The 12,128-nt window shown below is 44.4% G+C and overlaps 1 protein-coding gene across 1 annotated transcript in view; it reads right to left on the reverse strand.

The window, feature by feature from the left end:
• Positions 1-51: 51 nt before the first annotated feature.
• LOC143293746 (telomerase protein component 1-like) overlaps positions 52-12,128 on the reverse strand; it is an 83,187-nt gene continuing 71,110 nt past the window's right edge. The window contains exons 49-56 of the mRNA XM_076604957.1: positions 11,815-12,029; positions 11,138-11,201; positions 8,976-9,103; positions 7,260-7,418; positions 6,596-6,737; positions 5,235-5,423; positions 4,268-4,366; positions 52-3,521 (exon numbers count right to left, since the gene is read on the reverse strand). Of these exons, the coding sequence (XP_076461072.1) occupies positions 3,393-3,521; positions 4,268-4,366; positions 5,235-5,423; positions 6,596-6,737; positions 7,260-7,418; positions 8,976-9,103; positions 11,138-11,201; positions 11,815-12,029 (1,125 nt within the window). The 3' untranslated portion in view covers positions 52-3,392. The remainder of the gene's footprint in view (positions 3,522-4,267; positions 4,367-5,234; positions 5,424-6,595; positions 6,738-7,259; positions 7,419-8,975; positions 9,104-11,137; positions 11,202-11,814; positions 12,030-12,128) is intronic.

Raw genomic sequence — 12,128 nt, forward strand, 5'->3', positions numbered from 1 at the left:
TCCCCCCCCCCCCCCCCCCCCAAAAAAAAAGAGAAAAAAGTCACACCCAAAAAACAAAAAAAAACCCCGCCCGCCAAACAACAACAGAGAAAAAGAAGGGAGAGAGACAGACAGAAAGACAGACAAAAAGAAAGTCTGACAGACAGACAAAGAGCAGACACAAAACAGTAGTCCATAGAAAATCATATTTCAAATGAACAAAGTGGACACCGATCTTAATTTTGTTTTTTACCTTCACGATATTCAGATCAGGTGCAAGGTTTTGCAACTGACTGGATCAACAGGTGAAAAGGATGTAGCAGTTTTTCATTCCAACACTTAACAAATCACAGTAAGAAGTGTGTTTATCACAGCAACACTGAACAAAAAAATGAGTTCCTCAAAACTTAATGCAAAAAAAATGCTGAGACTGGTGTCAGTTTAAAATACGAAATGACAAAGCGCAGGTCAAATCTCACAATTCTTTTCTTCACTGTCACATTAACAAAATCCTCATTATCACATACATTAACAAAATCCTTGTTATCGCATATCAGCAATACCCTTATGCCAAATAACAAGGACCAACAACAAACAAAGCTAAACCCTGTTGTGTGCTTTTCTTCCACAAGCATCAAACAAGAACACCAAAGCACCTATGAATTAAGTCAATGGAAAAGAAAAAAAGAAGAAAAAACAACTTTGAAACAAAACAAGAATGCGACATTCATTCATAGTGTTTCTTTATCTTAAATGACAGCCATTATATGTACACAATATCTACACAACAAAGTCTTCATAAGAACCATTAGCTTGTACAGGCAAGTGTTGATTTACAAAACAGGTTCTATGGATCAGCACTGTTTCATGTACATGTAAATCAAGTTAAAAGATGAAACTGAGCTTACATTTCTGACTAACAATAAGAAGGTTTGAAATACAAGACACATGATAGTAAATACAGGAAGGACGACAAGCACACTTGGGGAAAAAAAACCAGAAACAGAAAGACTAGACAGCAGTGCAGTTCCTTTCCTGATGCTGAAACATCACAGCAACACCACAGCATGTCATTATCAGGTCCTGACACTGAAATATCACAGCAACACAACAGCATGTCATTGTCAGGTCCTCTACCTCACAATGTGTACAAAATAAACACGCACTTCTAAATCATCAATCACTGGCAACTACTTGCTTATCATCATCCACTGAAAACTACCTAACGACGACCTTTCAAACACATTCAAACTCAGCAAAGACGATCACCTGAGAACCTGCCTCTTACACAACTTTTCAAAAGCAGTCTTCTGAATCCAAGATGCTGATTGTCATCAAAATGAATGAAACAAAAATCCATTAAAAATAAACTGTTACGTCATTGCACAAATACATTAACATCCAACAGTATCTTATTTCCATCACCATATGCGCAGGAAAATACATTTCACACATGTACGAAAACCAACAATAAATCTAATCATGATGAACACAAAATGTCAGCATTAATTCATCAATAATGGTTGCAGCCAAAGTGCGCACACCTCAGTGAAAATGGAGAGGAAAGACAGGGTGGGAGAAATGGAGGGATGGGAAGCACTGGTGACTGCTTGGAACTGCAGTGATATCCAACAAACAGAATGCCCAGAACTGAGCAATAAGACAAGTCAATGTGTTCAGGGTTTTTTTTCACTCAAGAATTAATGATCAAGCTATCAGTGTCACACATATATATATTTTTTTTTACATAATAATCAAGCTTTCAGTGTCAAACATTGTTTTACATAATCACAGTTACTACCTATAACACTATAACGTACCCTCCTCTTGTTGTCAACTTTATTAAATCTACAACAGTCACTTTGTTATAAATGTGTTAAATATTCCTAAAACTGATATTATGTGAGCAAACTTGGAAAACCTAATCTTAGAAAAAAATCAGTCTCTCTGACACACATTTACAGATAAGAGGAAAATGAAAAGAAAAAAACAACAACCAACCAACCAAACAAAAAACAACCAACCAAAAGGGGAGGTACTGAGGGAAAGTGAAAGAACAGCACACACACACACACACACACACACACACACAAACATGAGTGCAAACACTCCAGTAATTTAACATAGGATGTTATCTGAACATCAACTAGTAACAAAAATGAAGAAATATACACATTTCACAAAACATTCGCTGTGCACTTTACCCAAGTACATAATCAAAAACAACATCAACCGAGCACTGATGTATGAACACATACATGTAAATGGGAGAAGATGTCAAACAGGAGGAGGGGAGGAGAGGGTCCACAGAGAGAGACAGAGAGAGAGACAGACAGAGACAGAGAGAGAGAGACAGACAGAGACACAGAGAGAGAACACAATGACATTAATAAAGCTGTATTTGCAAAAGTTTCCCTAACTAATGCGCGCAAAAATATATATACACAGAGCAAACAGGATGAAATATGTACAGAGGAAATGATGTGTCAACGTCACATGAGACTACACCGACAGTGAAATACGAAGATAAAACAATGTCACCACCTTTAGACACAAAGACAAACAGCAGTCAGAAAATGAGCAACTCCATGAAACTTACATTGAACATCACAAACAAACTGATTGAGATACGTATACCAAAAGAAATCTTTGCCAATGCAAAAACAGCAAACACATACACACATTTGATATTACCACATGAGAAGACAAAAATATTGCCTGAAAAATATTGCAAAAAGATAGTTTTTACAAGATGGGTCATAGAAGAACTGACTGCATGATTCACAAAAAAATAGTTTCACATCAAGTCACTGGGTGCTAACGGACAGCTCATGGACAGTGCATTTAGTATGCAGACATTGTGTGCATGTGTGCGTGTGTGCACATGTGTGCATCTACGCTTGTGCTTAGGCTTGTGTGTACAGTTTATATGCATGCAAGCATGCATGCTTGTCAGCTCAGATGTTGGAGGTTGTTTAAATACAAAAAGGTAGCCACAACTTGTAAAAGATGCACCTGAACAGTTTCCAACCAATGTTTACAATAATTTGTTTTACAAAAATGACGCAAATACAACACGACTTGTAACCAATGCACATAATGAATCTATTATCATTATCTGAACAGCTTTCAAAAGGTACTTACAAAATGTTGATTTATAACACTGACACAGCTTGCCAATGGAAAATATCATGAATATGAACAGCGTTTAACAGGTATTCACAAAGTCTGTTTAACAAAGCTGATACAGAAACATACACCACAGCTTGCTAATGGCGCACACCATGAATCCACCGTCATCTGAACAGCTTTCTACACGTGTATTTACAAAAGGTAGCTGTGAGGGCCTCATCAATGGTTTTTTTCTCCTCACAGACGGACCCAGCAGAGTGCTTTCTACGACTGCCAGGTGCTCAGTTGCGCCAGGTGAGCAGGTAGACGTTTCCCAGCTGGTCCCCGGCCATCAGGTGTTTGCAGTCAGCGGTGCTGACCCCCACGCGACACAGAGAGGTCACCGGGGCCTGACAGTGGAACTGACCCAACTGCAACACCCAACAACACACACAAATAATCATGACGATTTTCACATCAATAAAGACTGGCAAGGAAATGAACAGTGGATAATGCTGTCGACATGTCGGGATACTGAGTAATGGAGACTGTTCAAATTCGCTGTCCACTATTCAGAGTTCTACGTAACTGATACTGTAAAAGTGTGCTGATACTGTAAAGATCTAAATAACATGATGGAAGTACTGCAAGCATTTTTGCAGAACTAAATAACTGGAAGATCACTGCAAGCATTTCAGAGGACTAAAAAAAACCAACAAAAAACCCCAACAACAATAAACATAAAAAACTGCAAACAATTCAGAGCTAAATAACACCCTCCACACACCCCCCATTAAAAAAAAAAAAAAAGTAAATATTTCAGAGAAATAAATAACTGACAAAAGTACTGCAAATATTTCAGAGGGCTAAATAACTACAAAAACATATCAGAGGGCTAAATAACTGAAACAAAGTGTGTTGCACATATCAAAGGACTAAGTAACTGAAACTATTAAAGTGTGTCGCACACATCTGAGGGACAAAGAAACTGAAACTGTTAAAGCGTGTAGCGATTATCACAGGACTAAGTAGCTAAAACTGAAGTATGTTACACATATCAGAAGCCTAAGTAACTGCTAACATATCAGAGGACTAAATAACAGCAAACATAACAGAAGGAATGAATAACAGAACCTAATGAAGTGACCACAGAGTACACACATTAGCTCCCACGCACCTGGGTGAATTTGTCGCTCCACACTTTGATGGTGCAGTCTCGGGAGGCAGTGAAGATGTGTCCGTCTCCCACCACACCTGTGATGGGCCCGCTGTGTACCTGTCGTCAACACATTACACCACACACTGTGTACCTGTCATCAACACATCACACCACACACTGTTTACCTGTCATCAACACATCACACCACACACTGTGTACCTGTCGTCAACACATCACACCACACACTGTGTACCTGTTGTCAACACATCACACCACACACTGTGTACCTATCGTCAACACATCACACCACACTGTGTACCTGTCATCAACACATCACACCACACACTGTGTACCTGTCGTCAACACATCACACCACACACTGTGTACCTGTTGTCAACACATCACACCACACACTGTTTACCTGTCATCAACACATCACACCACACACTGTGTACCTGTCATCAACACATCACACCACACACTGTGTACCTGTCGTCAACACATCACACCACACACTGTGTACCTGTCATCAACACATCTCACCACACACTGTGTACCTGTCATCAACACATCACACCACACACTGTGTACCTGTCATCAACACATCACACCACACACTGTTTACCTGTCGTCAACACATCACACCACACTGTGTACCTATCGTCAACACATCTCACCACACACTGTTTACCTGTCGTCAACACATCACACCACACACTGTGTACCTGAAGTCAACACATCACACCACACACTGTGTACCTATCGTCAACACATCTCACCACACACTGCGTGTGTTTTGTTTAATGTCCCGTCACACATATCGGTGTACCTGTCGTCAACACATCACACCACACACTGTGTACCTGAAGTCAACACATCACACCACACACTGTGTACCTATCGTCAACACATCTCACCACACACTGCCTCTGTGTGTGTGTGTGCGCATGAAACATATTTAATCACGGATGAATTGCAGGATTACCTTCACCTGGTTCCAAGACCCACTGCTGCTGTAGAAGCTGAGCTGACCGAGAGAGTCTCCGACCAGGTGACCGCTGTGCCAGCGTGTGGCCGCCAGAATCCAGTTCCGTGATGCCTCCTCCTCAGACGACACCTGGCTGCCACCTTTATTGATGGGCACTTTGTCGAAAGACTGTCCTGTCAGCACCACCTGTGAACAACAACAACAACACCTTGGTGGGTATGACTGGATGAACGGATCTTTTATTTTACCTGTACTTCAACTTGTGGTAATATCACACAACCTTGTGGAGTATGTGCATCTTCTGTTTTTGTAACAAACACACTACACTGATTATGCAACTGTATGGTACTGCCATTCTTTTCTCAAATAAAATTCTGCTCAGACCAACAGAGGTTTGCATGGTGTGTAATTAAGTAAGTAACTAAGTAAGTAAGAACAACAAAATAACAGTACGCTTATGTAACACTTCCAAACCACTCAAAACGCTTTACATTAACTCACTCCATATGAACGGCGAAAGAGATGACGTTAACAGCGTTTCACCCCAATTACCACCATCAAAATATTGCAAGTGGAAGGCTATTATACTGAAGAGGTGTTTGTTGACAAAGAATACCACAATTCTGATGATGGAAGCTAAAGGTTGGGTCATTCAGACACCCACTGGACATCCGAGGGGTCCGTGTAGAGGAGAAGAGAGGACTGGCCGTACTGAGTGAGTTAACAAGTCAGGCACAACACACACAAAACACACAGGTACACCCCTCCCCACCCCCACCCCCTTCCCCCCACACCCACTCACAACACATCTGATGCTGCACAGCACAGCACAGCACAGCGCAGCGCAGCGCAGCACACCACAGACACAAAACATTAATCAAATCACCACACCTTGCCCACGTCTCCACCAGCCCAGAAAAACAACAAGACACACCCATGCTCACCTTGGAATGTCAAGTGCATATGCTTTAGTAACCTGACAATTAAACATATAATTTTTGACTGTAACTTGATGAAGCCTTATGTACACGAAAGTGTGTCTTCACAAGTGACTGAGAACGTTGATGTTTTGACTTTTTGCATTCATTATCAGTTGTTTCGCTTGTCAGTTTAATGACTTCTCTTTTACGAAGTCCTTTAAGTAATTTCCTGTAATTGTATTTAGATTTTTTTTTCCTTTTTTTTTCAAATTTTACCCACATTTCACCCTCATTTGCCCAGCCCCCAACCCTCCACTCATTCACATCTCCCACCCCTTCTAACTGATAATACTCAAATGTATTCATAAATACTTTAACAAAATGTCTTCAATCACCGATACGTGTGACGGGACATTAAACAAAATTCCTCCTCCTCACCTTGGAATGCTGCAGCTGGCAGCGCCACGAGGACACGGAGCCGGAGGTGGCCGTGAGGAACAGAGAGCCTGAGGCAGCCTGCAGGCTGAGCGGCCATTCTTGATACAGCTCCGAGTGAACGGTCAAACCTCCACTGTGGCCGCTGCTCATGGGGGAAGACGTGGGGGGAGGAGGAGAGGGGGAACAAAAAGGTGTGTTACAGTCAGGATGTGTTTGCAGAAAGTTTGGTCTGTGCTATGCATATGTCTGTGCTTTAAATCACAAATGCATACACACAAAAGCATGAATGCGCTTGTATACACATACACACACACACAACACACACACACGCACACACAAACAAGCAAATGAACATTCACACACACAAGAATGTATTGTCACACACACACTGAGGCAAACCAACACAAACAGGAAGGGCATGCATATTTATCATACTCTTTTTCTTTAAATCAAATGATGGTACATAAACATGGAAAAAAGAAAAATCGAAAAGCAGACAGGTAAGTGAACACACACACACACACACACACAAACACATCCATACTCATACACACAAACACATGACAATACACACACACACACTGCCAACCAACCTACCCATTCCCCCCCCCCACCATACACACACACACACACACTCCCACACACACACACAGAGGAAACTCACCAGAACTGACGAGTCTCCTTCCTGGAGTCGAGGTTTCTGTAGAAGAGGGAATCATCCCAGGTGGTGCCGATGACGAAGGCATCCTTGTGGCCTGGCATGAGGAAGGGGTCCCACACCAGGCTGCTCACTGGGGCATGCAGGGCCTCCTCCTTCTTCTTCCTGTCAGTCACATCACACCATGTCACAGGGCATCACACCGTGTCAGAGGGTATCACATTATGTAGTACGGCATCACATGTCACATGGCATCACATCACACCGTGTTGCACGGCATCACATGTCACATCACATATCATATCACGTCGCACAGTATCACATCATGCCACACGGTATCACATGCCGCATGGCATCACATGTCACATGGCTTCACATCATGTCACACAGTATCACATGTCACATGGCATCACATCATGTCACATGGCATCACATCATGTCACACAGTATCACATGTCACATGGTATCACATGTCACACAGTATCACATGTCACATGGCATCACATCATGTCACATGGCATCACATGTCACACAGTATCACATGTTGCATGGCATCACATCAGGTCACATGGCATCACATCATGTCGTACGGCATCACATCATGTCACACAGTATCACATCATGTCACACAGTATCACATGTTGCATGGCATCACATCATGTCACATGGCATCACATCATGTCGTACGGCATCACATCATGTCACACAGTATCACATCATGTCACACAGTATCACATGTCACATGGCATCACATCATGTCACATGGCATCACATGTCACACAGTATCACATCATGTCACACGGTATCACATGTCACATGGCATCACATCATGTCACACAGCATCACATGTCACACAGTATCACATCATGTCACATGGCATCACATCATGTCACACAGCATCACATGTCACACAGTATCACATCATGTCACATGGCATCACATCATGTCGCATGACATCACATCATGTCACACAGCTTCACATCATGTCACATGGTATCACATCATGTCACACGGTATCACATGTCACATGGCATCACATCATGTCACACGGTATCACATGTCACACGGTATCACATCATGTCACATGGCATCACATCATGTCACATTACATAACATGATGTCATGTCACATAGCATTACATTATGTTCAATCACATAACATCACATGTTGCACAGCATCACATCATGTCACATGGCATCACATCATGTCACATGGCATGACATTATGTCCCATCACATAACATCACATCATGTCACACAGCTTCACATGTCGCATCATATGACATTGCGTAATGACGCAGTGTGTTGCAACGGATTACATCACATCACACCACATCACATCACGAAACAAGGCATTCTCTCACATCATATTACATTGTTTCATGTCAGATCACATCACTTCTTGTCACATCACACCAAATCGCATCATATCAAGACACATCACATCACGTTGCATAACATCATGTCACGTCACATCACATTACATCACATCATGTGACATGACATGGCATCACACCACATTACATCACCTCATACCATTCAACATCACATCAAACCTTGGGGATAAACAGTTAACACACAGGAACACACACATTTCAACCCAATGCATCTCAGAACAGTTTACATGCCTTCTCCCCCTCCAATCTCCCTCTGCCCCCCCCCCTAAAAAAAAAACAAACCCAAATAAACCCACCCCAAAAACCAACTGCCGAGAAGTACCTACCTGACAATCAGACTGCCCTTTTTCTGCGCGATGTCCCAGACACCCAGTGTCATGTCGTCAGAGGCTGTGACAAACTGGGTGCCCGCTGAGTTGACGAAGCAAGTGGCGTTGACAGACTTCTCATGAGCCTGGAACACACACCATACGCTGTCCTCAAGGTCATGTCACCCACTCACTTGTTGGGAGGAGGAGGGGGAAGAAAGGGAAATGAAATGAAATGAATGATGGTGCTCTGAGCCTCGCCGACCACTAAGATCATCTCAAGGCTATCGCCACGTTAATACCTACTACAAGGGTAAAAAAACAAACAATAAAAACGAGTCACCACTTAAAGCTTTCCACTCAAAGTTTAAAAAAACCTTCCATAGTTTAAAACCTTCAAATCAGATTAAAAATGTTCACTTCTTTCAAGAAGTCCATCAGCGCCCACGGATGGACATCATGAAACAAGGTCTTCAAAGAAACCGCCGTGTAATGTCTGTGTCTAATGTCATGCAGATCCCAACAGTCAAGGGTACGGGGAAGAAGGGGGATGGGGAGGAAGATGAGGAGGGGGTGGAGAGGAGGGAGGTGGGAAGGATGGGGGGGAGGAGGGGGGGGAGAATGGGAGGGATGTGGGAAAGGGGGATGGGCAGGAAGATGAGGAGGGGGTGCAAAGGGGTGAGGGGGGGAAGGATGGGGAGTAGGGGGAAGAAGGGGGATGGGCAGGAAGACGAGGCGAGGAGGGGGTGAAGAGGGAGGAGGGGGTGAAGAGGGAGGAGGGGGGGAAGGATGGGGAGTAGGGGGAAGAAGGGGGATGGGCAGGAAGACGAGGAGGGGGTGAAGAGGGAGGAGGGGGGGGGGGAGGATGGGGAGTAGGGGGAAGAAGGGGGATGGGCAGGAAGACGAGGAGGGGGTGAAGAGGGAGGAGGGGGGAAGGATGGAAGGATGGGGAGTAGGGGGAAGAAGGGGGATGGGCAGGAAGACGAGGAGAAGTGAAGAGGGAGGAGGGGGGGGGGAAGGATGGGGAGTAGGGGGAAGAAGGGGGATGGGCAGGAAGATGAGGAGGGGGTGAAGAGGGAGGAGGGGGGGGGGAAGGATGGGGAGTGGGGGGAAAAATGGGGATGGGCAGGAAGATGAGGAGGGGGTGAAGAGGGGTGAGGGGGGAAGGATGGGGAGTAGGGGGAAGAAGGGGGATGGGCAGGAAGACGAGGAGGGGGTGGAGAGGGAGGAGGGGGGGAAGGATGGGGAGTAGGGGGAAGAAGGGGGATGGGCAGGAAGACAAGGAGGGGGTGAAGAGGGAGGAGGGGGGGGGAAGGATGGGGAGTAGGGGGAAGAAGGGGGATGGGGAGGAAGATGAGGAGGGGGTGGAGAGGAGGGAGGGGGGAAGGATGGGGGGAGGAGGGGGGGGAAAGAATGGGAGGGATGTGGGAAAGGGGGATGGGCAGGAAGACGAGGAGGGGGTGAAGAGGGAGGAGGGGGGGGGGAAGGATGGGGAGTAGGGGGAAGAAGGGGGATGGGCAGGAAGACGAGGAGGGGGTGAAGAGGGAGGAGGGGGGAAGGATGGGGAGGAGGAGGAGGAGGAGGAGGAGGAGGGGAAAGGGTAGGAGAGGAAGGAGCGGGTGGGGTACAGGGTGGAGGAGGAGGAGAAGAAGAAGATGATAACGACAGGGGAGAAGAAGACAGAGAATACATAGTCACTCCATGGTGCAAACTCTCCATTTAGTGGGATCCAGGCACTTCTCATGAAACAATACACATACTACAGTGATATGCAACATCACACGACATATGAAAAATAACAACAATGTATGCCCTAAGACAAGAAATACAGACTGAGAGTATGAATCGTCAAATCAAAAAGCATACAATATGCTTCATACACAGCAACAGAAGCACAAAAGTACACACACACACACACAAACACAGAGTGACAATTAACTGAGTGATGGAGTATCTTCAGTGGCATTATACTTGAGCAGCTCTTCCCCAAACACAGCGACACCAAGGCTAAACTGAAAGTTAATTCTTCCTTTGAACATTCCTCCTTTCTTCACGCACACACGCTCACAAGCATGAAAACATGCAATGCGTGCACACACACACACACACACGCACATACTATGTTTCTAATATCACTTAAAGTGAAAATACTTTAGAGAAAGAAGAAAGTTGGCACTGACTTTAAAGCTGTAGATGCACTCAAAGACAGCACCCTTGCTCTGCCAGATGTTCACAGTGCCGGACCTGCAAAAAATAAAACCATCCACAATCAATGCTTTGTGAACATCACAAATAAATACAATCAATCACTGCATGATGGTGCATTTTCTGCATACATCTTTACAATGAGTACATCTTTAGCATACTACACTTGAACTTTTAAAGATAAGACTCACTTATGTATACAGAAATGGACAATAGCAAATCAAAAATAATAACACATCCACATAGAAATGCACAAAGATGCATGTGCATGCATTACTGAATACTCACACACACAGACACACACACATGCACACAGCTCGTTAGCTTTATTATTACTATTCAGAAAGTTTCACTGATATTTTATCCTTTTCCTTTCGTGACAGATCAGAAGTCCTGGGTTACTGAGCCCTTTGTCCATTCCTTGCTGACAAAATGTCACTTTTTTTTTCACATAGTCAGGTGTGTTTTTTGTGGATTTTTTGGAGGGGTTGGAAGGTGGGGTGGGGAGGCAACATGTTTCATGGATGAAATGTACACACCCTGATGAAACCAAATATCAACAAACAAACAAATGAAAAACAACACTTTTTTCTATTACGGGAAAAAAACAAAAAAAGAAAAAGAAAAAAGACCACTACGACAAAGACATCACCTGTCGGCGGACAGCACCCAGGTGCCACAGACGCTGGGAGAGATGCAGGTGACCTCCACGTTGTGCTGCCCCGTGACCTGCAGGTCGCTGACGAGAGCGGGTGACCACAGGCGCAGGGAGCTGTCCAGGCCCACTGACACCAGGCGCCCCTCCCTGTCCGCTGCCACCGCTAGCACCCGCCCTGAGTGACCCGTCAGGCTGGCCAGCGAGTGCGTCTGGAACAGCCAGCATACAGCAGGTTAACTCCTTCACTACCAAGTTTGACGGTACAATAGCTAAGTGGTTAAAGCGTTGGACTTTCAATCTAAGGGTGC

Source organism: Babylonia areolata, chromosome 19, assembly GCF_041734735.1.
Source record: "Babylonia areolata isolate BAREFJ2019XMU chromosome 19, ASM4173473v1, whole genome shotgun sequence".
Classification (NCBI taxonomy): Eukaryota; Metazoa; Mollusca; class Gastropoda; order Neogastropoda; family Buccinidae; genus Babylonia; species Babylonia areolata.